Source organism: Osmia lignaria, chromosome 11 (genome assembly GCF_051020975.1).
Source record: "Osmia lignaria lignaria isolate PbOS001 chromosome 11, iyOsmLign1, whole genome shotgun sequence".
NCBI classification, from domain to species: Eukaryota; Metazoa; Arthropoda; class Insecta; order Hymenoptera; family Megachilidae; genus Osmia; species Osmia lignaria.
In genome coordinates, this window is record NC_135042.1 from 11,447,114 (window position 1) to 11,474,938 (window position 27,825).

The 27,825-nt window shown below is 38.9% G+C and overlaps 2 protein-coding genes across 7 annotated transcripts; one reads left to right on the forward strand and one right to left on the reverse strand.

Moving 5' to 3' along the window:
- The first annotated feature begins 1,537 nt into the window (after positions 1 to 1,537).
- On the forward strand, positions 1,538 to 3,559 carry LOC117610496 (retinol-binding protein pinta). 2 transcript variants are annotated; one of them, XM_076691026.1, is made up of 6 exons: positions 1,538 to 1,692; positions 1,784 to 1,965; positions 2,055 to 2,214; positions 2,546 to 2,651; positions 2,881 to 3,250; positions 3,328 to 3,559. In XM_076691026.1, exons 2-6 carry the CDS (start codon positions 1,812 to 1,814, stop codon positions 3,405 to 3,407), a joined length of 870 nt encoding a protein of 289 aa, XP_076547141.1. In that variant the 5' UTR covers positions 1,538 to 1,692; positions 1,784 to 1,811; the 3' UTR covers positions 3,408 to 3,559. The 2 variants fall into 2 exon arrangements, with proteins under 2 accessions (XP_076547141.1, XP_034193880.1); XM_034337989.2 differs by having other exon boundaries at positions 1,540 to 1,965.
- Positions 3,560 to 3,706: 147 nt separating this feature from the next.
- snu (ABC-type transporter snustorr) lies at positions 3,707 to 26,127 on the reverse strand. Of its 5 annotated transcripts, none has more exons than XM_034337983.2 (14): positions 25,931 to 26,127; positions 9,070 to 9,324; positions 8,486 to 8,800; positions 8,295 to 8,402; positions 7,523 to 7,616; positions 7,058 to 7,225; positions 6,843 to 6,977; positions 6,609 to 6,760; positions 6,310 to 6,517; positions 6,059 to 6,236; positions 5,801 to 5,987; positions 5,444 to 5,709; positions 5,078 to 5,164; positions 3,707 to 4,818 (listed from the first exon to the last, which is right to left on the reverse strand). In XM_034337983.2, exons 1-14 carry the CDS (start codon positions 26,110 to 26,112, stop codon positions 4,604 to 4,606), a joined length of 2,550 nt encoding a protein of 849 aa, XP_034193874.1. In that variant the 5' UTR covers positions 26,113 to 26,127; the 3' UTR covers positions 3,707 to 4,603. The 5 variants fall into 5 exon arrangements, with proteins under 5 accessions (XP_034193874.1, XP_034193873.1, XP_034193877.1 ...); XM_034337982.2 differs by having other exon boundaries at positions 6,609 to 6,763; XM_034337986.2 differs by lacking the exon at positions 25,931 to 26,127 and adding an exon at positions 22,322 to 22,464 and having other exon boundaries at positions 6,609 to 6,763.
- Between the last annotated feature and the right edge of the window lie 1,698 nt (positions 26,128 to 27,825).

Sequence of the window (27,825 nt, forward strand, 5' to 3'; positions counted from 1 at the left end):
TTCTTTCCATTCCTACATTCCTTCCAACCCTACATTCTATCCACCCCTCCATTCCTTCCAACCCTACATTCTTTTCATCCCTAGATTCCTTATATCCCTTCATCCCTTAAATCCCTACATTCTTATCATCCCTACATTCTATCCACCCCTCCATTCCTTCCAACCCTCCATTCCTTCCAACCCTACATTCTTTTCATCCCTACATTCCTTATATCTCTGCATCCCTTATAATAAATTATATAATAAAGACTGTTTCGAGTAAAGGTAAGTAAAGGTAAGTTAGTTCGCGAAAATTTCGAAAAAACAGCGCCCCCTAGCGGTAAGAATCTGAACTAAAATCTCGACGTCGAATCAGCGCCATCTGGTTTCGGAAAAAGGAACTAAACCTTGCACCATTTTTGGCCCTCTGGCGGCAAAAATGTGAACTAAAATCTCGATGTCGAATCAGCGCCATCTGGTTTCGGAATAAGGAATTAAACCAGGCACCATTTTTGGCCCTCTGGCGGCAAAAATGTGAACTAAAATCTCGATGTCGAATCAGCGCCATCTGGTTTCGGAAAAAGGAACTAAACCTTGCACCATTTTTGGCCCTCTGGCGGCAAAAATGTGAACTAAAATCTCGATGTCGAATCAGCGCCATCTGGTTTCGAAAAAAGGAACTAAACCAGGCACCATTTTTGGCCCTCTGGCGGCAAAAATGTGAACTAAAATGTCAACGTCGAATCAGCGCCCTCTGGTGGCGGAAAAAGGAACTAACTTACCTTTACTTACCTTCACTCGAAGCAGTCTTTATAATATATTTATTATAAGGGATGCAGAGATGTAAGGAATGTAGGGATGAAAAGAATGTAGCGATGAAAGCAATGTAGGGATGAAAAGAATGTAGCGATGAAAGGAATGTGGGGATGAAAAGAAAGTACGTATGAAAGGAATGTTGGGATGTAAAGAATGTAGGGATGAAAAGAATGTAGCGATGAAAGGAATGTAGCGATGAAAGGAATGTAGCGATGAAAGGAATGTAGGGATGAAAAGAATGTAGCGATGAAAGGAATGTACGTATGAAAGGAATGCAGAGATGTTAGGAATACTGAGATGTAAGGGTTGCTGGGATGTAAGGAATGTAGTGATATAAGGGTGCAGACGGAAGTAATAAAGTCGAAGCGTTCGTCCTTCTAAGGAGTTTATTCAATAAGCTAAGAAGGTAATTACAGCAAATTAAATGAACGCAGGGAATAAAATAAGGGTATATGTATGCCTTTAGCTACCCACATGTAGCTAGGGGGAAGTATGCAGTGAGTATCTCTCCTTGACACCCCGGATACCATATTGTCGGTATGCAGAATGTCGTCGCTGCTTCGGGGTCCCTGACAGCCCAAGATATCATGTCGGTATAGAGTGAGCGCTACTGGTGGATCGGGGTCCTTGACACCCCAAAATATTATGTCGGTATACAGAGAGCGCTACTGATGCATCGGGGTCCCTGACACCCCTTACACACCATTTTAGCGTAGCTAAAATATGCATATATGTAAGAAAAATAAGATGTATAGGGACGTGTGGGACGTGACGTGCCGTGGGGTAATCAAAGGCTTCACTGCGAAACATTCAAGAGAGCACGGTTATTCTTACTGTCGTTCCCAGTCGCTGGGTCGTGAAGTATGAGTTTCTGTTTCTGTCATGTTCGCCTCAATTGTAAATACATAATAACCCAGTGCAGTTTTTTCAAATGTGAAAAAAGATATAGATAAGAATTAAATTGTTGCTTTGTTTCACGAATGACAAGTGATAAGAAACGGAAAGTTTATCACACAATGTCGGCATTGAAAGAATATGTATGTCAAGTTTCGGCAGAGGAGAAAGCATATATGGCGGAATATTTGAACGAAACTGACGAAATCAGACCAATCAAGGTCGCGGAAATAAGACAATGGATCATGGATACCGATGGTCTACACGCACCTACTGGTACACATTTTATAACTGGTTGATTTTGAACGTGACTGAAGTTTCTCCGCGAAACTAGAACCCTCTTTCTTTCTTTTCACTTGTTACAGATGATTTTTCAATCCTGCGTTTTTTAAGAGCATGTAAATTTAACAGTGAAAAAACGAAATGCAAGTTGCGCAACTATTACAAGCAGAGAACAAACCTGCCAGAATGGTACAGCAACAGAAATCCATTTCTACCAGAATTGCAGGAACTCTTTTATCTTGGGTAACGTATTCGATTTATATTAATTTTCTTTTCTTTCTTAGCAACAATAGAAATAAAATGTGCATTCCATTTGCAAATAATGATGAATGAAAGAAATATAACGATACTTGATAATTTAGTTATCACGTTTGGATTCGCTAGTATTCCAAGAAAATAAGAAAACGTTTCAACGTTGATATACCGTATCAGCGTCCGATAAGCCTTAACTTAAAAGCAACGAAGTTACGATTTGACGAGTCAATTAGAATGTTTATTTCAGAATCACAAAGACTAACTTTGTTACTTGAACAAAAGTTGTATAGTTTTGATGAAAAATCTTTTTACTTTTTAGGGTATTTTTACCTTTAAAGAAATTGGATAACGAGGGAAGGATGGTGGTAATAATACGCGCAGCTGCGCACACTCCCAGTAGACACAAAATGTCAGACATGTTGAAGGTTCGAAAAACATGAAATTGTTTTTGATAGTTGTCACAAACAGAATGATAGATATTAATTAAAATGCATGAATGAAAGAAAGAAAGAAATAATCAATTCTTGTAATTCTAGTCATAGTCATCGATCATCCAGGTATAATCCCGTCCACGAACATTTGACTCGAAAGCATGAAATATGTGTACGCGTATATTGAATAGATAAGATTATTTATATTCTTTTGTCGTGTTAGGCATCATTGATGGCTCTGGATTTAGCGTTACGAGATCATGAACCAGTAACGATTCATGGTATAACAGCTATCTTGGACCTAGGTGATTTTACATACGAGCATGTTCTTCAATTACCTCCGAGCGTGATTAAGAATCTAGTTCACGCATGGCAGGGTTGCTATCCTGTTAGAATTCACTCGTTGAACTTTATCAATGCTCACAGATTTGTGAACGCGGTGCTGAATATTTTCAGAGGCTTTATGAACTCGAAATTGAAAGAAAGAATACACGTTCATTCTCGTGGTAAACTAAAATTGTACGAAAGCTTGCCAATTAGTATTTTACCAAAGGAATACGGTGGTACGAGCGATACAATCAAAGAATTAAGCGGTACATTGAATTATGTTTGTTTGTACGGGACTATGCAAGGGGTAAAGGGGCATTCTATCATTTTAATTTTCTTTCAGAGTATTGGAAGCGACTGATCGAGGACAATCGCGAATGGTTCGCCGAAGAAGAAGAATACAAATTGACGTTGATCAAGTAAGATAAATTGAATCTAATTTGTGTTAACGAGTGTGTTTTGCTTATGCGATCGAACAAGTAGTTGAAGCTGAGGAAAGTGATAGGATAAGATTCATATATTTTCTATCTTTTATAAACATTTTTATATGGAAAATTAAAGAAAACGAAAATGTACATTGTTTTTGCTTTTCCTTTTCTCTTTTATACCCTTTCGGTTACATCCTTGATAGAATTTTGTCAAGGCAGTGAGATTCGAATGAAAAGACAAAGTAACAAATATCGTACATTGAAATTTCTCGAACGTAAATAATAGAGAATACATATCGTGTAAAATGTAATTCTTCGTATACTACAATATCATACATATTTATCTTGCTCTAAAAACCATATTGCACACGCTAGTGTGCAATATCTATTAATATTTTTAACAATATTCACTCGATAATCGATTCGGTTTCCGGATTATAAAATTTCCAGATTATTTTACAATTTCCCTTTATGTAATATACCAGTTCACTTCGTTTTTCTTTAAACGAGTAATCTTTCTTTTTTCGATCGTTAAGATTTAAATAAAACGTACATTTAAGTCATGGGCAAGTAAGACCGTCCTATATCTAATCAACTACTCGTTAACTTATCAACTTATTACTCGCAATCCCATTTACATTCGGGGCATCAATTTACCAGGACACACTGCCAACCCAATTAAACTACGATTCGTCTTAGTTCTTTCTTTCGATTAAAAGAAACTCGAACGAAACGATGAATAATTTCTGCAGAAACTATCCGTGGTAAAAAAAGATGCGTCCCGTAGATAAAAGTTATATTACAGACAAAGAAGAAGTACAGAAAAAGAAAAAGAAAAAGAAAAAGAAAAAGGTAAAGGAATTCCTAAGAATCAGACACGTTTCAGGCACGCACAATCATTCGCGTTTCTCTTTTTACACACTAATCGTAAAGGACACACTAACATTGTAAGCTAAGCTAAGCTAAGCTAAGCGCACAAAAAGCATCACATGTGGAGGTGCACGCACGGATGGCGTAACAACGAGATCGTCCTTGGGGAAATTAACCGGATGAATTTCCACAGATGGCCAATCGATACGATATGTGATACAGTTCGAGTCGAAGCAACGCGTTTACCTTGATTTTTCTTTCTATCTCGCGTCGCGACGACGATTTTTCTAACTCACCAACCGAACAAGCACAGTTAAATTTTTATCCACGCTTGAACTTGAGCACCATTATGCTTATCGTGAGGAAGGCGACTATCCAAACGATCGTAGATATGAAGCCGTTGTATACATCCGGTTCCGTGATGCTCCAACCCCGAGTCAACATGGAACGTAGCGACGTCGTGGCCATCGTCAACGGTAAACACTGAGATATGTAACGTAGGAACGTAGGCATACCCTCTACTGGCCAAATCACGCCTGAAATTTCCAATTAAATATTTCTTCACCCTACATTTCTTGTATATAGGTACATTGTATAATTAAGGAATAACTGAAACTTTCACTTTTACTGTTCGACGTTTAATCGTCACGATTATCATTACCTGGTATTTCTCTGATTCACGGATGACAGAATTTATTATGGAAATATTTTTCAGCCCGACGCGACGCGATTGGTAAACGGTATTCCCAAACACGCTAATCTTCGTGTTACTTTTTCGTGACTTATATAACTTACCGCTCAACAGCAATGTAGGATAGAAACTGCCCAGAGCCAGTTGTATTGCATTCCTTTCAAGTTCGCAAATCGCAGAAATTACAAACCCTGAAAAGACAAAAATAAATCCATAAATATGAATGAAAATATCAGCAAATCACCTGATCATCGGTTCATCCCGAAAGAACGATGTTTCTTATTACCTCTTAACGCGCGTATAAAAAATCGTAATACTATAAAGAGACCGATAAAAAAGAAAAAAAATAGTTAGGTAACTGATTGTGAGAGTCCAGTTTTAGCTAGATTCGTGTAGAATATTTCATAAAGGTTACTTTTATTTGTGCAACAGTAGCAAAGAACTGTTTATACTTAACCGTATAATCTTACCGAAGCACATGCCGCAAAGACCCTGAAGTATCGTCAATACGATCACCCAACCGATGTCTCCTTTACACTCGACATTAAAGACCAGAATCATGAAAATAAGCACCAATGCAGTCTGACCACACATCACTACAAACTGAGTGATCACATGCGACAAGAGAATCTCTCCTGGTGTAACACCAGCTACCCAACTTCTGTCCAGCAGACCCTCCATCCTCTCGATGATCAAAACTGACGAAGTCAGGGCCACTGCCAGGAAGAAGACAATTCTGTGAAAGAAAAGAAACGAAACGAAACGAATAATTTGCTATTTCGTTTTGCTCGGTATATCTGTTAACGAGAAATTCGTGTATCGCTTACGTCAATATTACACCTGGCGCAACAAAGTCGGTGAAACTGGGTTCGCTGGTGCCGTAAATCGGATCCTTAAACTGTATCGGTACGTCGGCTAGTTTAGTGTTCTGGTCGCAGGCTGATAAAAGATCTTTGGCAAAATCTCTGTACGAATACTGAAGATTCCTGGCTAACATCAGACCTATTTGTTGATCTATAATAACCAGAATCAGTACATGTACGTGGTGTATGTATGTACCTACATACAGTGTATAAACAACTTACTGGACATGTCTAACCACACTCTGATCTCGCTCTGATCCAACGTTTCCTCGTCAGCGTCTCTTCCTAACGCCATCCTGGCGACAAGAGCATCCGTGAAGTTTTCAGTGAAATACAATGTTCCCCAAGCGTTTCCATCGCGCACCGCGTCCTTAGCGGTCTCCAGATTCTTGTAATACTCCTATAGGTATATCACGTACATAGATTACACGTACCCCTCTACTTCTGAAGATTAACCGATCGAGTTAACTTACCTTTGTCATTGTATCGTTGTCCAAGAATTTCAAATAACGGCAACTCAATTGTTGAAATTTGCAGCCCTCCGATATCGGACAGGTCATATTTTCGTAAAACATTTCGTGATTAACTATCGCCAATTTTAAGCCCGTTGGATCTCTACCGATCGCCAGACAGAAGAGGATCACTTGCATTACTGGCAGTGCGAAGATGAACAGCATTACCCTTTAAATAATAATTTAAATAATAAACAAAGTGGTACGGTAACCTAATCACTTACTATATTCTTCACGATCAGACAAAAAAAACTACTTACCCTACGTTTCTCCACATACGTAAGAAATTCTTCTGTAAAAGCGCTTTCATTTTACCTTTGTTCGTAAACTTGTAGAAATCTGTAAAGTTACTGCAATCGTTGCAATCCAACATCGAAGAACTCTTGACACTCGATAAGGGTTTTCCGTTCATCTGCTTCGGTGAAAAAATGTTAAGGTAATGCAACAAGCTTTGAAATAAAATTGTCAAGTAACATAAAGTAAGGTCTTCTTACATCGTAGTGATTTCCAATCCCGTTCGTAGAATCGTGGATGAGAACTTCTTTGCTCTGATGGAAATTCAGTCCCACCACACCCGACTCTTCTGTCACGTACACCGGTTCGTTCTTCTTGCCCCAATTCAAGGAAGCCTATTTTATTTTTTAATTGACATTTCAAAGCTATCCTGATTGAACGCGATGCGATGCGATGCGAACAAACTGTTTCTTACCAAACTAATGTTATTCGAAATATTCAATTCCGTTGTTGGTTGAGCATATTGTCCCTGTATCCGGGATAATTTTAAGAAGACCTCTTCGAGGGAGGCGCAGTTGTACATCGTTAGGAGAGCCCTGGGAGATTCCTCGGCTAACAAACGACCGCTCCTCATCAAACCGATCTACAAATTAGAAACAATCTCATTATCTCTTTTGTTTCGTCTCATCTTATCAAGTATCATTTTCGTAACATCGTAAGGTTCGTTTCCTCCGCAACCTTGCTACCGTGTACTATCTACTACTACCACCTCCTATCAAGTATTATAATGTTAACGATACGATTGCACAATTTTCATATTGCGATTTATTATTGTAATAATCATTTGGGAGAGGTACTCCGTTGCATTGCCATTTGTATTCCCACGTGTGCATCGACATTGTGCCCCGAATAATTTTTGCATTGCGTAAGTTCGACGTACCGTGTGTGCCTGTCGGGCTTCCTCGATATAATGGGTCGTTATGATCACCGTTTTGTTACCATCCTTCGTTATTTGCACCAAGTGATTCCAGATACTAAAACGGAAACAAGTGGGAAATCAATAAAATTAAAATTAACATTAACAACCTTTCTCCTAAATTTTCTTTTTACCTGTAAAAATTTTACAGGTTGTCCTGCATTAAAATATAGATAGGCATTGCTTAGGGATTCTTTTCACTCGACGAATAATCATGCCCACATCCGACACTGAACGGAAATGTTTTTACGAGAAAGTTAGGGATCTAAGTGCGGAAGCGATGAATTTACTTGCTGGCTCTCGTTATTCGCAGGAACTTGAATTTCAAGAAACTAGCATGGAACACGAGCACTGCTACTTAGTATGCTTGATCATAAAACTAGAGAATATTCTAGCATAATCGAGCAGCAGATTTTCAAGCAACAGTTAATTAGGATTCCTCTTTGTTGTCGTTCGTCCTTTCACGGAAAAAAAATGAAAGACGGTTCATCGGTTTAGAGTTTAGAGTTTAGAGTTTAACAAGTTTAGTTCGCCTCGTGTTCAATCACCTTTATTTTCAATTTTTCTCTCACCATTACTCGGTCAGTTTGCTCGAGCAAACGGCAAACGACGGCACTTTCACTTCAAATATCATCCATCGTTCAATATTTAATCATTCTGTTACGCGCTATTTCGTTTTATCTTAAGTTGAATTTTGCTAGTCTCTAATTGTAAGAAACTAAACTTGTTCACTCACCTTTGTCGAAGCAGAGGATCCACGCCTACCGTCGGTTCGTCGAGGATCAAGAGTTCAGGGTCGTGCATCAAGGCAACCGCGAAGGACACTCGTCGCTGCTGGCCACCGCTATGATGATCGTCGCGAGAAAAAGAATTCAATTTCGAGTTAGCAAACGATTTCGAAGGGGTTAGTTACCGCATTGAACCAACCTAAGATTCTTCACCAGTCGATTCTGAGAGGGCAGATCGAGGAATTGCAAGAGAAATCGTAGTCTATCCGCGATTTCTGTGGTGCACATGCCAAATATCCAGCCAAAGTACATCATAGTCTCTCGAATGGTGAATTCTCCGTAAAGGGCTATTTCCTGTGGCATGTAACCAACCCTTTTTCCAGGAACTCCGGATCCTTTGGTGCCTGGTTTACCACCGAGCACCCAGATCTCGCCTGAATTTAATCTCCTCCGACCGACGATGCAAGAGAGTAAGGTGGTTTTACCGCATCCGCTAGCTCCAAGAAGACCGTATCTAATTTCAACAAGAAACGGACTTTGAACTTTGAATTTCGACTCGCGTCGAGAAGATGGTTTAATTTTAAGTATCGATTCGATCCCTTCGCGATGGAAGTTGGATTCCTTTTCCCCTATCAGAATGACAAGCGATCCTTAGGAAACACTTTCACCCAGTCCAGGAAAGAGATCGACACGTAACTGATCAAAGAAAACAATTAATCGTTCCTACGTATTTCATAGATTCTATTTTTCAAGGAGAAAAATATTAATTTTCTTAATACTTACATGGATCCTTTGGCGACCGTCATGCTGAGATTTTGGATGACATGATTCGGATTTTTGCTACTGCCGTAAGTTTTGAACGCGTGTCTGACGCTGACCGCCTGTTGACGATTCCACGCAGGGTTGTTCAACCCTGGAGTTGCCAATACCGTGCTGCTCGTCATCGTCATCGTCATGTCCAGGGTACTATCTCCGTTATTCTGCATGTTTCCTAGAGTGTCTGTGTTCCCCAGAACACCACCTCCTGCTGTCCCGTCACTAGACAAAAAACTCGAACGCGTCAGTAAAACCTATTAAAGCGGTTTTCTTTGGAACAGTCGTGACGCAAAAGTACACTAATCGAGCAAAGCAGATGAAAGGTCGGTTTGTTGGCTTTTACGATCACCTCTGCCTCTCTGAATTCCCATACCGAGAACATATTGAATGTATGTACATCTACGTAAAATTGAAACCTTGCGAAGCATTCGCGAAACGTCAGAACGGACATGGTCCGGACTTGGACTCAGAAAGAGCGAACGTGTGCTGAGAGTTATGTAAGATAGCGGCTTTCTTTTCGCTCAGGCGCGCGGTTCTTCATTGGGCAACGAGCTCGGCATTCGGCGAAAAGTAACCCGTTCTTACCATCGCAATGTGCTCGGTGCTCGGTGCTCGGTGCTCGGTTCAAAGATTTTTTACACATCGGAAAAACGTTGATCGATATATCAATCGATCTGGTGTGTTATAAATTTATATTAATAAAATTGTTACAAAGTACCCAATTACCCGTTCTATAACCATACTATTATCCAGCAGAGAATCGTTGGAGCCAGAAATGGTAAACTAACTATTTAGTAGCGGCATCGGCTAGGCAGCTGCGAAAGTGTTGTGTAACGCGATATCATCGTGATCCTGGTAAAATCTCGACAAAAAGTCTGCTTGTCGAGACATCGAATCGATTATAATATGTAGAAACAACGTTTGCTTTCTTCGACGGTACGCGTCGTACACGGAAAAGCCAACAAATCGTTTCGTAACTTGTTCTTTTCTGCTAGATAGCAGAAGAAAGCAACGACTGCGAAGACGTTTCTCATCTGCCGATTAATCGACCATCTCCTTTCAAAACACGTGCTCGTATGAAAATTTTCCTTTTTTTCTTTTTTTCACTGAACTTTGAATCCGACGAATATCCTCCCGAGAAGCTACGGTCAATCAAGAAAGTAGTTAGGATTTTGCATGTGAACGAGTGAATGGCAAATAACGCACTCGTATCGAAGCTGCGGTGCGATAATTAACAGCAAGTTAGGAATTCGATAGAAACGGAAGGGGACACGTGTGCCTGCAGTACACCCCAGTCAAATAGAAAGGGGATTCGTACGAATTTACGACTTCTCCAACCTGATATTCTAATGCCTCCAACATTCTTTAGCAAAACTTTTTTAAACGTCAGCTTCTTACGGATTTGAAATATCATTTGTAGAATAGGTGCTTTTCAATTTCATTTCTCAATTAGCTATTTAATATGAAATGCATAAGGTAACGCAAAAAACTCCGTCGAATAGCGGCGAACTGGTAGTCGACAGTGACGTGGGTAAACGGTGTTCGCTAGTCAGACGCGTAAGTAGATAATAGCCGCGATGGTCGGACACAACAGTTCCAACTAATTTACCGTCAATATTACTTACTCGTATTACAACGTCGTCGTTCCAAAGTGACAGAGACATTCTGTATATCCTCGAACAAACATAATGAACTTTAACAACCGTAACGACAGAATTTCAATTTCAATTTCAATTTCAATTTCAATTTCATGCGAATAACACAGTGTCTGAACTTGTGTTATTCAATTTTCAGTAATCATGAAAAGTATTCGAAAGATTTGCAAGACGTTTTCAAGAAATCATATATTGGGTTTGTCAATGTCTGACGATCGTACGCAACCAAGCTTAGTATTCGAAAATCGAAGGTGAGAGAGATGTCTCAGGCTGGGGCAAGTCTCGTGTAATTACGCAAGTCGGCATTCCAGAGGACGACGAACGACGCACGATCGCGAGGACGCGTGTGGAAAGGCCCAGCCACACGTGAGTCTTCGTTTACTGGGCCATGGTCGAGACACTCGAATTCTCCTCTCCTCCCGTTTTTTCGTCAAAGCTTTCTCAGAAAACGTCTTCCACTGAATCTATCAACTACGGAAAAAGACCTTTTCTCGATCCCCAACACCCTATAATAACAAGTTTCCATCTTATTTTTTCTTTTCACTTGACAATCGTTCTGTGGGGTAAAACATGGATTATTAATTACTGTTTATTCTAACATCCAAAGTGTTTGCTAATCAATGGTATTCTATTACAGCACTATTTGCAATGGTATTACCGGTTGTTTCATAATTGCATTGGAAATCGCGCATCGTCATGCACCACACGATGATCCAATCGGTCTTAATAAAAAGAAATGAAAAAATGAAAAAATGAAAAAATGATTATTACGTGGACGAGTTTCCTCGTTGTTCCTCTTTTCACTCTTTCTCTGTTCACATTTCTCTTCGAACGTAACAAATGATCTCACCCTTTACACTTTACACTGTCACGCATTGTAGAATTTCGCTTACTAGAAGGCCGTCTCTCAATTTTCTCTGGCAAGGCAACGTAACACCCTTCAGAGACTTGTGAATTCGATCGATCAATCATCAAATTAACCTTAATTAAGTCAGAAACAAATGTACGTATAGACACGCTGTGAAAGCCTAATGAATTATTTCTAATTTCATCCAGCAATCACCCTAAAAGCGTCACTGTTTAAACAAGGAGTGCTGCCCGGTGAGTCATTAACAATAACGAGATAGCTAAATTAAGGAAGATTCTAAAGTAAATTTCGTTCTTCGAAATGTAATAATTCTTCTCTATTTTGAAATTTCTTCGCCATGATTTTATTTGAATTTCCAGAAACTTAACAAAGGAAGAGTGCACATTTTTAAAGGCTTCTTTCTTCCTTTTCTTCGAACGCACAACGTCCAGACGAAGTACGTTTATGGGTTACGTTTTGGTTTTGGTTTCATGGTCCTTTGAAAAAGTTTGCCGACGACTTTAACGATGTATAGGTATCGATAATTAAATGCATCACTCTGGTGGGCTGCATTCGAATAATAACATTAACCACCGACCATACGTCGCACGTAACGAGCGTAAAGCCATAGAAACACAAAGACCATTATCTGGCCTCGTCACTGCTTTTTTGCAACGTGCTTAACTGCTTAACGTCTCGTTTCTCGATTCTTAATCAATAGAAATAAGCGATACTTTGTTTTTAATATTAAAAATTTCTGGTTAAAAGGTTCAACGAATTTGCACGATAAAGCGATGAAAGTGGTCGAGTTTCCTTAAACAGAATACCGCGTCGTTTCACTCACAATCAACTGAGCGTTGAGTCGCGAAAAAGTAATGCTTAATCCAGCAGTTTTAACAAGTGTGTCAGCCAGTTGCAGGAGAGGTAAGTTAAAAGTCGTCATCGTGTCGTCGCCATGAAATGGTTATGCAGTCGTGCTACAGATAATACAAAAAAAATATCTTTTTTCTTTGCGATTAATAACCGAAGTGAAATCAACGCGTACTCTTCCTTCCCAATCTCGCTTCTTTACCCATTCTTACAACATTATTAACTTTTACTTGCTACGGAGCTCTCCTCTGCTTTCTCTCTCAATTTTCTTCATGACAGTACTGTCCATTCTTTTACGAATCAACCTCGTTAGAATGATTGAAAACAGAACTTTAAAGATTTTCCTCGCGTTTCAAATAAAGAAAACAATAAGATCTTGGCTGTTTCGTTAACCACGATAATACATATCCAAAAGCGACACAGAATCTAAATAAAATCATCTCGAGGATTATTACGAATTATTTCGAATTATTATGAGCTGCATGAATCATAATCAAGTTGATCGAATCGACAAGTAGTCACGTTCTAAAGTACAACTGTTCCCATAATTGTGAGATCTTTCGATCTAACGACCTGCTATTGTATCCACTGCCAGATTCTTTCGCGATACATCATGATTTATTAATTGATCTATCGAGTCATCAAACGCTACCGTTTCTCCAGTTCTTTCTTCATTTATTATTCTATCGCGTGTGGATTCTATTTTACTTAAAATAAAAAAAAGAAGAATTTTTCCATTAAAATTTCAATGTTCCACTGGTTGTTTTAAAATTTTCTTTTCTTTTCTTTTCTTTTCTTTTCTTTTCTTTTCTTTTCTTTTCTTTTCTTTTCTTTTCTTTTCTTTTCTTTTCTTTTCTTTTCTTTTCTTTTCTTTTCGTCGATCACCAATGACATCCATAGTATCTATTTAACGAGACAAGTTTTCGCTGTTCCACGTCGTTCGACGTGAAACAGGTGACGTCGCTTGTCTCTTCTCCGTTGATTGTTGATCGAGCAACTCCGTTTGGTCGAAGGCCATCGAAGTTGGCCAGAGTCAAAGTACACCTCTCGTCGTTAATCGTAAACGGTTTCATTTAGCAAGATAATAGTAGACGGATGTAAAATCATTGTTTTTTCCGCACGAGATAGAAAAACCAAGGCAAAAACATATTTGCTCGATGAACAGGTTGCAAAAGAACACGCTGTTGTATAACTGATGGATGAAAAACAAAATCTTGTATATCCACGTATACTAGATAGGTACCTATTACTACTTGTTGACGATCAGACGTTATTCCTACAAAAATAAGCTTTTCAACCCTTCCTATACTGTTACGTGTTATTTTGTCTTCTCTGTCAACTGTTGGCGATTCTAATTCTTATCGAACAGCACGGAATTATTATGTAAGACGAAAATCGAGCCTGCTGGAGGGAAAAGGAAGGCGGTTGCGAAAAGACGAAAGAAGCGACGAAGGTCAGATACATAACGCGTCCAATGGAAATGAAGTCAAGGTGAAGGCATGACCCATAGATCGGTAATTGATCGGTAATTGATCGGTAATTGATCGGTAAGGCATCGAAGGTATAAAAAGCAGGGGTTGTTGTTCCAGAATGGGGTTGTTCTAATCTTCTAATCTAATTTAGCTGGACAAGATCGGTTTTCAAGGCTGATCCATATATGGGACGTACGTGCGAGTACGTCGCGTCACCTGGTATGATATGAAAATCATCGGGTTAATCGTGATTCAATTCGCGTAACCTAGTCTCATCGACGCGCCTAGCCTGTTTTCATCCTCCTCTTATTGTTAGATAATACTAACGTTCCTTACGCGACCCTCTTTGTTCGCTCGATCGATCGTCGTTTAAAAAATGATTTGCGGCAACGAAAAGAATTTTCGATTCTTTCACAAAGACGACGGAAAGGAGCTTACTGCTATTGTTAATCAGAGGGGTCGCGTTGGAAAAGCAAACGGTCCGGTCCGGTCCGGTCTCGATTCGCTGATCTTTTCGTTTCTCGTTACACAATTTGCCGATTCCTCGTAAAATTATGCGATTACGTAATAGAGTTTTACGATAACATGAAATTACACAACGAAGAAACATGCGCTGGCGCGAGCGAGGGAACGATGGTGAACGTGGGCCGAAAAGTAACGAGGTCGGCCTTCTTCGATAGCCGTTTCTCGCTTTAGGATTTTCAAACAGCCTGTCATTGACTTTTACTGGCTCGCGCGTGTACCTAGCTGTTTTCGCGCTACGCTGCATTACGCTGCATTACGCTGCATTACGCTGCACTCAGCTGCGCTCAGCTCCGCTCAGCTTCGGTTGGTCGCGAGTCGTTTTACTTTCTAGAATCGTTACGGATCGCGAATCTAATCGTTGTCGCATCGATCGTTGCGCGAAATTCCTTCTTCGCGGAATTGTAATTATGTATACCTTAGATCGTAAGGTTAAGTTGTAGCGATGGACGACAATGGACTCTCAACAGAGAGAAAGAGATTAGAGACGATTGTTAATCTACGCTCGGTGCATCATGGCTCGCGCGTTTTCCTTTGTATCCTCGAGAAAGTTTACCGCTCAGAAAGATTTCTGACACGCACCTTCCTACACCGAAGAAACGATAATTAACCTTTCCCCGATTTTATCTGACCGACAACAGCTACATATATGTATCTAGTTTCTTGCACCCGTTTGAATAATACGACTACGTTCTTTTTATTAAATAACGATGTTAGAAAAACCACTGAAGACCAACAATAACGCTATTAACAGGAATAGGCTGGAAACGCGTTCGATTTCACATTCCAGGATTGTCAAAATGCTGCAACTTCTCTTCTACGTACCTATGTATGTGGATAGTAACGGATACGTGCATAAACACAGACATATCTCGCTTTCTACTCAGCGATTCCAAGGAAACAGCTGAGTCATTGTGAACGGGCACCAAATCGTCCTTTGATCTATCGGTTATACATTGATGTTAATCTAAATTTTAAATCGTTGGCTAGCCTGAGGAAAGCAATTAGCTGACGTGATCTAGCGACTGTCGTCGATCTTGATCGAAAAGTATACCTATACGGTATCGATGCAAATCGAGCAGAAATAAAAATCTACCTGTTCCTTTGTTTTTATCTGCTGCTGATAATAATAATAATAATAATAATAATAATAATAATAATAAGCCAAGAAGTGAAATAGCGTGTCTTTTTCAGAGGAAATACTTATCGAAGAACCAACCCTCTAGGTATGTATGTACACGTGGACGCTTCAAGGATCAGATTTGAACGCGGAAACATCGCTCGTGGACATTTCACTGCAGAATTGTTTTTAGAGACATAGAAATAGAAATAGATTAAGATCGCGATTTTGCCATCGTCACTTTCGAATTTCCTGCGGCGAATCCGGCTTTGGTAACGTCCACGGTTTCTCACTTTTCTCAACGGAAGCGAAGGGGCACCGGACGTTCGACTAATGGTCACCTTACGCGATCGGACTCGTTCTTTTTTCGCCGAACGATCTAGACAGCTTGCTATGACTACAGATCAGAGAAGTCGCGGAAAAACGGGGCGAGTTTCATTCCTCGATAGAATAGGTTTTTCTTTCAACGAAATAAATTATAAATTATAAATTTTAAATTGACGAACATCACCTCGTACGATTTTTAAACTCGATGTTAGCCCTTGTCCTCTTCGTGTTGGCAACTTTAATCCTCTAAGTGTAATCCTGGCCAGACACTGACGTCATCGAGGTGTCACGATTGACGGGTAGCATCGGTGTACCGATTTAATCGAACGCGTTCGATAGATCCGTACGATCACGAAGATAAATGCTCACCAGCGCACAAACACAAGAGAAATCTGAATAAATTGGTAGGTAGGATCGATTAAAAGGCACAGAAAATCTTTACACAGAAGCGAATCGTTCGATCGTGGATAATTCGGAGCTCGCGAGGATGCAATCAGGTAAAGAAGAGGAGGCCTGTTTTCCTGCCGGCGAGATCGTGTCGTCGTCTGGGTCCTCCGCGACTTTCGAGTCCTGACGCGAGACTGAAGCGGTCAGAAGCGTGTAGAATCGAGTCGAGTTGCTCTGACTTGTGTTCCTTCTCGCTCTCTACCTCCACTCTTCCAGCTAACCAATCATTTTGTCCTCCTTCGATGGACTGCCTTTCTTTCTTTCTTTCTTTCTTTCTTTCTTTCTTTCTTTCTCTCTTTCTGTCTTTAGTCTCTCGAGAACACCTTTCCTCCACCTGTTGTCCTTTCAATATCAGTAGATATTCATTCTGCGCGCAACTAACCATCTTTTTTTTAACCGCAAATTGTTCGCCCCTTTCTTCTTTTCTTCCACTTCTTCGATTTTTACCAATCCTTGCTTTGCTGCTCAATTTTGGCCATTTTCATTAGTCTTTTCTCCGTTTTACACGGAGTTGATGTCTGACCTGTTACTTACGAAGATGCTACCTATTAATTCAATTCGGTTATTCCATTATGACCCTCACGGCATTCAACGCGTTAATTAACCATCGCTATTCTATTGCCGTCGTCGTCGTCGTCGTCGTCGTCGTAGCTAATAAATCGGAGTCGATGGTTCGTCTAATATTATATTAGTTCGTTTACCATGATGGAAGTATAATGAAAAAATATACGAAATACTGCGTATGCCAGTGGATCAAGAGCAATTTTTTATGCAAAATAGGAGGCTGTAAAAGATACGGGGAAACGTCCGAGCCACGTAACGAACAAAGACACACATATATGTAATGAGCCATGACTACGGCAGTTATTATACTTGCAAAATCTTCCCGATCGTTTTACCACGTTTCGCATTTAAATAATTTTATGTTTATTTTATGTTAAACCATTGGTGAAAAATCGCCGTGCGTTTTGAAAAAAGAAGAAAAAAAAAAATGGCAAAGGTAGCCTCGTCTCGTTCCAAGCCTTTACAAGAACAATTTATCCGTGTTACTCGGGGCATTCCATCGGTTATCAATCCTTGAACGACTAATTAGCAACTTGACGCTTAACCTAGAAGTTTGTTAGCCTCTGTTGGACTTTTAAGAATTTTAGAAAGAATTTCTTTCTACTTCTCGTATACTTTGGAGAGTCGTTCAATTTTTTCTGATCAACTGAAAAAACGATTATGCGATTAATGCAAGCAATTTAAATGAAGGATGATTATGACTCGATATTTATCAACGCAACTTGCTAATTAATCGAGCATATTCTAAGCGTTTTGCCACAACTTCGTCACGAGTTAACGCAATATACATATTTGTTTCACCGATACCTCAATGCCGCGGAAATGAATTTTTCTTACGGTGAAACGTTGCTTTCCCGTGAAAACGGAACCTTACATCACGAATATTGGTTTGATAGGAAAAGAATTTGATGAAAAACAAGTAAGAGGAAGTGGAACGATAACCGTTCGTTTCAATTGATTCGATGTTTTGCGATAAATTCTACGGAAATCTCCGTCAATTACGTAAATAGGTATGAAAAGAAAATCTTTATGAAAATTCAACTATTTACACCTTTCGCATAATTTTACAGAATTAATACGTTCCAATTTCCAACTAACGGATCATCTTTCAGAATTATTTGATTAAGAACCTTGTGGTTATTAAAATATAACGGACCGACCAAACCCGTACCAGCTTCTTCTTTTTACTAGCATCTCTATACAGCTATTCTAGAGCTGTAAAGAAGAATTTAATTAGTCTCTATCGATTGTCGACGACGATCGACAAACAATTTCATTTCATTTCATTTCAACTGAAGAAATAGCAAGCATAACAGTGGTCAAGACGGTCTGCACTTTCCCCGACATTGCGTAACATCCGACTACACTACCTGACGTAATGTAAACCTGATTAAATAACAGGAAATTATGCATCTTTTTCGAAAATTCCACATAATCGTGAATGCCTTGGAATCTACCAACATACCTATAAAATATAAAAGTATCGGTCAATGTATCTCATCATGATTACGTACAACGTAAAGTCTCGTGTATGAATTCAGAAGAATTCGATTCTTCTCAAATACTAACTTCTCAGAGAATCTCAGAATTATAAAGTAAAATTTTGTTACGGTTAGCGTGGAAATTTAGTCTTTCGTTAAATTTGAACCGATGACACGATAGAGTGGAGAGTGCACGTGCACCGAATGAGACTTTCGCTTTTAACCGAAGAAGCTCACCGAAGGTGGCTGACACTAGCTACTGAGACCTTGCAGAGACCTTCTCTTCCATTTTGAATTGACCCAACAATAATAAGAACAAGATTTGTTCGCATTAGACGAGTATTGCATACTAAATAAATGATCACCTCCGTAAATAATTTCAAACGATTCAAATTTACCTCAGGTCGTTCACTTGAATTTTCTTAGCAGAAAAAAAAACTATTAATAATCCAAATAGCCTTGATGAAACGACCTTTTTATCTCTCAAAATCGTTCTGTGAGCTGAACCAAAAAGTTCTTTTCAATCGACGGTCGACGGTCGACATTAGACGGTCGAAAATATATCATCTCTTTCGACCTCTTTTCTTCTTTTTTTATTAACTGGACGATGAGAGTGGAAACAGGTGTACATACTCGCGAACTGGATGGCCTCAAGATCGAAAAACGACGAATCGCTTTCACTTTTTCGATGCGATCGCATCGTGACGGGACGTAGGAAAATTAAATTTCCATCTGAAATAGCTCTTCTTGTTAAGGCTGTTTGTTTGTTTGTTTGTTTGTGTTGAAACGATTGTTAAGCATCGTTGGATGAACATTGGGCAAGCCACGTCGAACGATTTAACCCTGAAACGAGCGTGATGGGAAAGAAGGACGGACGCAGACTTGAGAAACCACCACGGGGGACTTATCGAAGCGGGTCGGGTCGGTAAATGCGGTCGAAGGCACGATGGAGACGTGAAAGCGGTCAGTCCGGCTGGCTGCTGCTGTTACGTAAATCCCAGGAAGACTGTTTCAGCGTCGATACATCGATAATCGCGCGAACCAATGAGACAGGGGGTTTTCCCTTACCGAGACTCCTCAATTTCTAGCCATGTATTTAGGTCGCTATAATTCCATTCATAGATGAAATCAATTTTCTCAGCCTCTTCATGGTTGATCATGAATTCAAAGGGTGCGACAAAAACATGTTTGTTTGAAAATTTTTGAAATCGGACAACTTCCAAGAAAACATTCGACCCAGGTATTGTCAATTTTTGGGAGTGTTAGAGAAAGCGACTAAATTATGCGGACGAGCAATGTCCATCAAAGAACAGTTAGCAGCTGTTAATCGAGACGAATCAGGGACGAAGCAAGTCGACTTATGGACTTTCACATAAAGCGAATAAATTAAATGATTTTCGATCTACTCCTGCCACGAATATCTGGCATTTTAGAAGGGACACACCGATGTTAAATTACAAATTAGTGCTAAAATTACGTAACGATCGATCTTTTTAACATCCGGCTTTCAGACACGACAGATTTTCAACGACACGTGACAAATCTTCTCCATAAATATTCACACAATCTTTTCTTTTACCTCTTCTTTTAATAACACTTCTGTTGATGTTTTTATTCAATCGATTCACTTTTTTCTTGGCTAGTATGACTTCTAGATTTCTGATAATTGACGATCGTTAACGAGGCGATGATAGGCGTTTACGTTGAAATCGTAAAAAGAACCACTGGTGTCTTTGAAATTAGGATAGAACATCATTATGGATTTACGCAATTATGCGTAGACTTACGTTCAAAGGAAAAATTTGTATGAGAACAGACGCGAGCAAAAAGTGTCGTTTAAAGAGTGAAAAAAAAAAAATAAAGATCGTGTATTGCAAGCTAATCGAATACGCTCGTTTACTTTGAAACAAAGCAAAAATGTGACGTTGCTCAGAGTGTTGTTTATCCTATTTACGATTCTTACGATATTTTTTTCTTTTCAATTTGTTGCGTCAACATTTGCATTCCAACTTGTACCTATATCGTGAGCATTTTTTTTCTTTCTTCCCGTAGCTGCTTGATATTTTTCCTTCTAAATGAGTACTGTGATTAAAAAAAGAAAAGAAGAAGGAAAACGTATCTTGTTTAAACAAATACATAATATTGTAAGTATTTATGTAACGTTAAGGTACTCGCGCGTCATTAGTCTAGGCGATTATCAGTCTAGGTTAGTTTTTACGTTAGTCAGGTATAGTACGTGAATGATGCTAATTATTCTGAGGTTCGCGGGCAATTCATAAATGGCAAACGTGGTGCCATCTCTCGAGATGCCTTTACACTTCCTTTCGTACTCTCTTTTGCAATTAATTGGTATACAAGAAAAGAATTATAAAAAAATTTACTAATGTTAAATAACACGCAGAATGATGCGAAACGATCAAAGCGAGTGGAATAGAATTTTTCGAAGAGCAACGTCCGCGAGGAAATATTTCTTTTTTTTTTGTTTCCAGATGACATCTAGGTGAAAAAGGTGGCAGGATCGAGGATGAGTTCGTCAAGATCATTTGCTTACACATTTTACCCTTTCACTGTGCACAGATGAAACGTGCACAAGGCTGGGACAAGTCTATTCGATGCGTTTCGTCTTCGTCGACGACTTTCACGCGCGATTGCAAACTCCTGCTTCGACCAGGTAAACTCGTACCAGCGAGTTACGCTCTTGCAAAATTTACTTTTGCCCCTTCTTTTTCTCTACCGTTCGTTGTTGGCCGACTTTTCAAAGAGTTCCTTCACTTTTCACTCTCGTCGGAAAATTTCCGCGAGACGACTCGATTTTCCTTTTAGATTCTTTTAGTCGTAATTCGATCATTAACATATTCCAACTATAAGATATCGCATCGAAAGATCTTCTATTAAACATTTTGACCGATGTGGAGGTTAAAAAAAAAAAATTGAAAGAAAATTTGAAATAACGCTAATGTTATGATAGATTTTAGAAATGATTTTACGAAAATTTTGCGGCAAGAGCGGGGAATAAGCAAGAATGCCGATATTCAAACGCTGAGGGTCGGTTCTGAAAACCGGAATGCAGTTTACCATAAAACAACCATATGTATTCAAGGGGAATTGGTGGATTTCATGCACCGCTCACGTTCTTGCAACAGGTTACAAAACTCGATGTCGGCTACATCGCAAAAGTACGCGTGCTTTTTTTTATGACGTTCAAATTACAATTCTTCGTAACCAGAATGACTTTGCTCCTGCTAAACATATTCCTTGCTCTAACAAATTACCACGCACCATTTATTATTCTTCGTACATCGCGATTCTTACAAATATTTAGGTACCTACTTAACTTTCCTAGAAATATCAACATTTTACATTTCTTACAATTACACTTATTGTTAGAGAAAGATGAGAAACTAACTTTGGAATTTTGCAAAGAAACATTCAACTTGATTGAAAAATTGTAATTGAATTTAATTAGTGATTTGTAATAGCTACCTTTCGTTATAATAAATGTATCTTTTACACTTTTGCAATTTGTAGTTTGTAAAGATAATTATTATTCCGTATAACTTGTAACGATTCGATGTTTTGCATAAAGGTAATAAAAAGAGAGTATTTGATAAATGTAAATTATAGGGGTATTAATGTTAATACATTCACAGCCGTTGACGTAATAGCACATCTTTTTTTTCAAATCGTAGCTGATTACCACTGACGTAATAGTAGGTTTTTTTTAATATCATAAGTTTAAACGAATCAATGAAAATCAGATGAATTAGTTAAAAAAATTATCGAGTGGGAAAGTGTTGAAGCATAATCGTAGAAATATCGAGACAGAGATTCGCGTTTTGCGTTTCGCGGCCAGTTTCTCCTTGCTCGACGAAAGCGCAAAGTAAAAGTGGACAAATTTCGAATGTGTTACTTACGACGACGCGGTCAGTCCGTCGCTCCAACTGAACATCTTCTTGATCTTCTCTCGTTGCTTCGGATCACTTTTATTGTCCATTTCGATCCTTGTCCGTCTTCTGCGACCTGTGAACCGTGCGAATGGCGGATGCTAGATGCGCTCAACAGTCTCGTAAAAGATTTCTCGGTTAAGATTTCGTTTCTCTTCAAGTACGATGCATCTTTTTTCTCTGTTAATTCCCTTGTTATTCGTCACCGTGATCCTTCCACGAGATATTCACGCTGCAAAAGCATCAGTCTTGTAATTAATTTACAAATGGTAGACATTTTTTAAATTAGGCAATGCACGATGAACGAAAAGAGCAAAATGATCCTTCGTTTGTATCCCACATTTTTGTAACCATTATTTGCATTGCAAATATTTATTGGAACTTGTTTTTCGAACGATTGTAAAAAAAACCCAAGAGAAATATTCGCGTTTTTAAGGAAATTTCATTAGTCATGCTGACGTGAATCGAACTCGATCCTCCATGAAACAGAAATATCATCGATAATTCGAATGAGATCCCTAGTAAAATTCAACTATATTTCTCGAATCCACCGTCGTTGCGTCGCGTCGGTTTCTGACAATGACAGAAAGTGAAACCATTTTACACTGTGATTACGAAGAAAGCGTGTTGTACATAACAATTCATTGCGTCCAGGTCAGTGGAATAGAAAATCTTTCCCTTGCCACCGCTACGCCATACAAGTGTTATACATATATGTATGTATAATAGTCTGCTGGTACGAAAGAAAAACGCGGGAAAAGGGACAATCGTTGTTGCGTTTGAGTAATCAGACCAGAACGTCGTACCTTGTCATTCAAAATTCAACTGTTTAGTTAGTTATAATTGTAATTGATTTCACTTGCTACCTCGCCAAATGAATTGTAAATAATAATTATGCTGATAAGGTGTTGGACAATGTGATTCGAATATTTCATTGTCGGTAAGTAGGTACTTTTGAATGTCGAGCTCAAACTAATTAATGTCAAGGAATTGAGTTTTGCGAGAAGTAGTTAGCATTTCTCAGACAGCTTGATCATAAAAGAAAAAATACAAATAAATCAAGGTAAACGAGCAAAGAGAATGTATAATTGAAGGAAACCGTATGAATATATTTAGAAAAAAAGAAACAACAGAGCTCTTTAAATCTCAACGATTTCATATTCTGCAACTGACTCAACTATTTTAGTTAACCTATATTTGGTGATCGATAGATTTACCATTGCATTTCGGTTCCTCCTACAAATTCTTCTATAGGTACAACAAATTGTTGAGAATGAAAAAAAGAATCCCATTCCAGAAAGAATTTCGTCACGCTATGCGACGATCGAGATCGAGATCGAGATCGAGATCGAGACGGATTCTCGGACTAGAAACGATGAAAATCTCTCTGCTAGTGAATATTTTCTGACAAGTAATTCGAATAAAATTCCACTGATTCCTATTCAAGACAAACAACACGTCCAACTTCCAAGGATTTAGAATTCGATCGACGTCATTGATGTACGATGGAACTATTATATGTTCATTTCAATATACGATAAGACGATTTGATTAATTGGTGCACCTGAATAATAATAACAGCTCATTCATTTTTCTTTTTATTAATGACTTCTGGCTCGAGTAATGATAGGTCGCGTTTACACAAATGATGAATGAGAAAAATACAATTTTCCTATTAGATTGTCTGGAAAGTGTTGGTAATTCTTTTTTAGAAAACAATAGATAATTTTTGGAAAATTAACCAATGCACAGGTATTTCTATCATTTTCTACAGAACTAACTGTTCTGAATAGGTAATCGTCATACCATTGAAATACGCGTCACTGATCGTCCAAGAAAGTAGAACTTCCGATACTCTGACCGGAAGTGCCACGAAAATGCTCGCCGCTAAAAGGTCAACGCTCGCACGTTTAATATTCTGTAACAGTGCTGTGCCGATCTCATTAATGTTATCAATCAATGAAAATTCCAACAATTGCGAATTCGATCAAATGCAACAAACTTATGCGTCTCTGTTATGTGAAAGTGTTGCGTATGCGTAACAAGACACGAACTTTATAATTACTATTCCGATTCTCCCTTCCGATTCTCGTTCGTTCCTTCGCTCGTCTTACATAAAATGGGTAAAAGTTGCTGACGTTTAGATTTTTCATTCGTTGCCGATCGGAAAGATCAGCGACCGAGAGAAACGCTTAAAGAAAAAGAAGTGGATGTAAGCACCGTTAGGCGCAACGATGCAATCCGTGGAAGAATCATTGTGCTTGACTCGAGTCACACGAACCTGTCAATTCAACTCAACTATACTGCTACACTACTGCACTGTTACACGCATCTTTGTGCCGGACACGTAATATCTCGATCGTTCAACTTGACTCGACACTGTCAGTATCGATTCGAAAAATCGAAAGTGTATCGTTGACCTTATTAAACAGGTTAAAAAGCCCTGTGTGACCTAAAGATAAATATGTTTGTAGGTCACTCGATGATCGCAGGAGAAGAACACTTGTAAATCGCTCGACCATCTCCGTGGATGACTTTCACGATTTTCAAGAAACACGAACAACTTCTTTTTTCAAGTGATTTTTCTACACTGACGAAACATTATGTTTCTACTGTTATACATATAATAAAAAGCCCGATCGACAAAGTTATCATCTCTTTTAAATCTTTCAACAATTTTTCTCGTTTTCATGCGAATTTCAATAAATTTTAATAAATTTTAATAAATGCTTTGAAATTTTAAATCATCGCGTATATTTCATCAAGTTTCTCAACACTTTCAAACGGTCACACACCTCTCTACTTGTGAATTTGATACTCGTAACAATTTCCCTATTACTTCCTCGTTACACTTCCTCGATTTCATAAGAGTCGAGTGCGTGAGGGTGCACTGTATGTAAATACGTGCATGAAATCCATGATATATTTCTATGGAAAACAAAGGAAATATAACGAAAATGTAAATAAATAAAATCTAGGACAAATGACATCGATGTTTAACTTTAACAGCATTTTCTCACGTAAAGTCATATGTATCGCGTAATGGCGCGAGACACTTATTTTAAAAGATTGGCAAAGTTACCTCGACAGCGATGCAGAGAAATGGCAAATCCTTCGTAGTCGCTTGTGTATAATTCAGGAAAGGAAGACAAAAGAAACGTGAGACACTGACGTACAACGACGATCGTGCGTATTTTTCAAATAAAGATCCTCGCGAATTCTCGATAACGCACGTAAGATACGTCGTTTGTACTTTTCAACATGTCTGCGCGCAACGAAAGATCTCGCGCGTAAACCCGGAAGAGATAAAATCTCCTCTACACTGTTACACCGACCTCGACGATCACAATGACGATATAAAATAACGTTTCTTTTCTTCTTTTTGCAAATTTTCTTTTGTCAAAGAAACTTTTCAATAATTTTATCGACAGATATTATAATTGACGTAGGTAAGTTCTGGACCGAGTTCAGATGTTCCTTCGTTCCTAACGTGAAAAGTTGAATACAAAGAACAAACGATACGGACCGCGTGAAAACGGACAAAGAAAGAAATTAAAAAGAACGTAGAGGATGATTTACCGTGGACACGTTGACGTACGCGGAGTGCCGGAGTGCACGGATGAGAACGGCCCGAACCGTATGAACGTCTTTCTCGCACTGAGAGACGAGGCGGGTTGGGCAAAATAACACGCAGCAACCGGCAACCGAATGTCCGCGTATATGTATATCGACACACTATAGACTATAGGCCGACGCACCATACAAGTGTATACGCGCCACTCTATAGTAAACATGCTCCTTTACCGGTCAATTGTACACTGTCGAGCACGATAGCTTTACCTAACAAAAAGATAACAATGTACGGAATTATAAGGGAAACAGGCCCTACCACCACTTGCGCAAAATTTTTACTTGATTACGTTTTTAAAACATTCGATATTAAAATATGTATTGGCAAATTAAGCATAATGCTTGATAATTCTCGAGAATTATAGCAAACGATAGGATTTTCTTCCCCGCTATCACCATTTTCCTTAGATAAGTTTACCATGCTGGCTACTGTACATCATACGCGCCTGCGCGATTAGGTTAAGACAACCTTGGTTAGGAAAAGCGACCCCTTGATCCTTCGTGCTAGATTCCATCGTATTTCCTTTTATCCTTTTTTTGCACAGCTAAATAATTCATTGACCGACTTTCAACCGTCGAGTGCGCCTTGTTTAATCATTCATTTACACAAATTTTTCAGCTTGTATCATCATCATCATCATCATCATCATCATCATTCTATGCATAGATTGAATAGTCTTCAAAATGATTTCGAACGAGTGTGACTGATTGTGCGTGCGCTTGTCAATTTATGGTGATTGTTTCAATAAATCAACTAATTAATTCTTGTCTCATCATGTTTGTAAACGTGCATTTGAAATACTTGTTTGCTATTCAGTTTTCAAATATCTCATCCCAGAGACAGATATCAGCATAATTTTTAAAAATATAACGAAACAAATCTTTCAAAATGCTATCTTATTAGAGAATAAGGGAAGAAAAATGTAAATTATTCGTTCTAAATTCTAATGATAAGTGAAATAAAGCATAAGGGGTGACACTCGCGCCATTTCGCGTTCACCGCCTCAGTAGAAGTGGACGTGTGAATCATTATAAAATTATCGTTGATACTTTTCCTTGTGTATGTTTCTCTTTTTTTTTTTTTTTTTTTTTTTAATTACTCAATCACATTCCTTGATGCGTGGTATATAACTTGTTTCATGACTTACCAATCATTTGTCACTCATCACGTTGCTTTGAAAAACTGCCTTGATGCTCGACCCTGCGTTAAAAGCTAGGTGGCTTTCGATCCGGTAGATGATGCATGTATGCGTGTATGCACTTTTCCTTGCAGTGTCGCAAATCGAAAGTGCGCGGCCTGCAGTGCCGTCTTATGCGTATCTTTCGTATGCAAGGGCTCCTTATGCATCGACTTAGGTTACAGTGGGTCGAGATTGCGCAAACGTTCGCAGTTACAAATTGCTTGCATTATAACACTTACGACATGTTTACGGCAAGCTGCAAACTAAATCTTTTCTCAGGAAGCATAGTTGGAGACTGTTGTTTAAATTGGAGAAGAGACTCAGCCTCCCAGTTGAACTTTCAAAATATCCCACGTACGTAAGGAAAGGCTACCAGGTTGTTTCATCGGCTCTGAATCATCGGATGATTGTTCTCTATTCTCTGTAGCACGGAATAGGCAATCTTCTCTCATACATAATTTCTAGCACGTAATGCAGATTCCATTTACGTTGCACGTACCGTGAAGAGCCATTACAATTTGAACGCGAATGATCATGGTATCTGAATGGTGAACCCATTGTGCAGTCGCACTCCTGGATGCTTATCTGTATTGATATTGCATACTGTATCCTATGTATTCAAAAGGGAGGATTTTATTTTTAACGAATTACACTCTTCTTTAT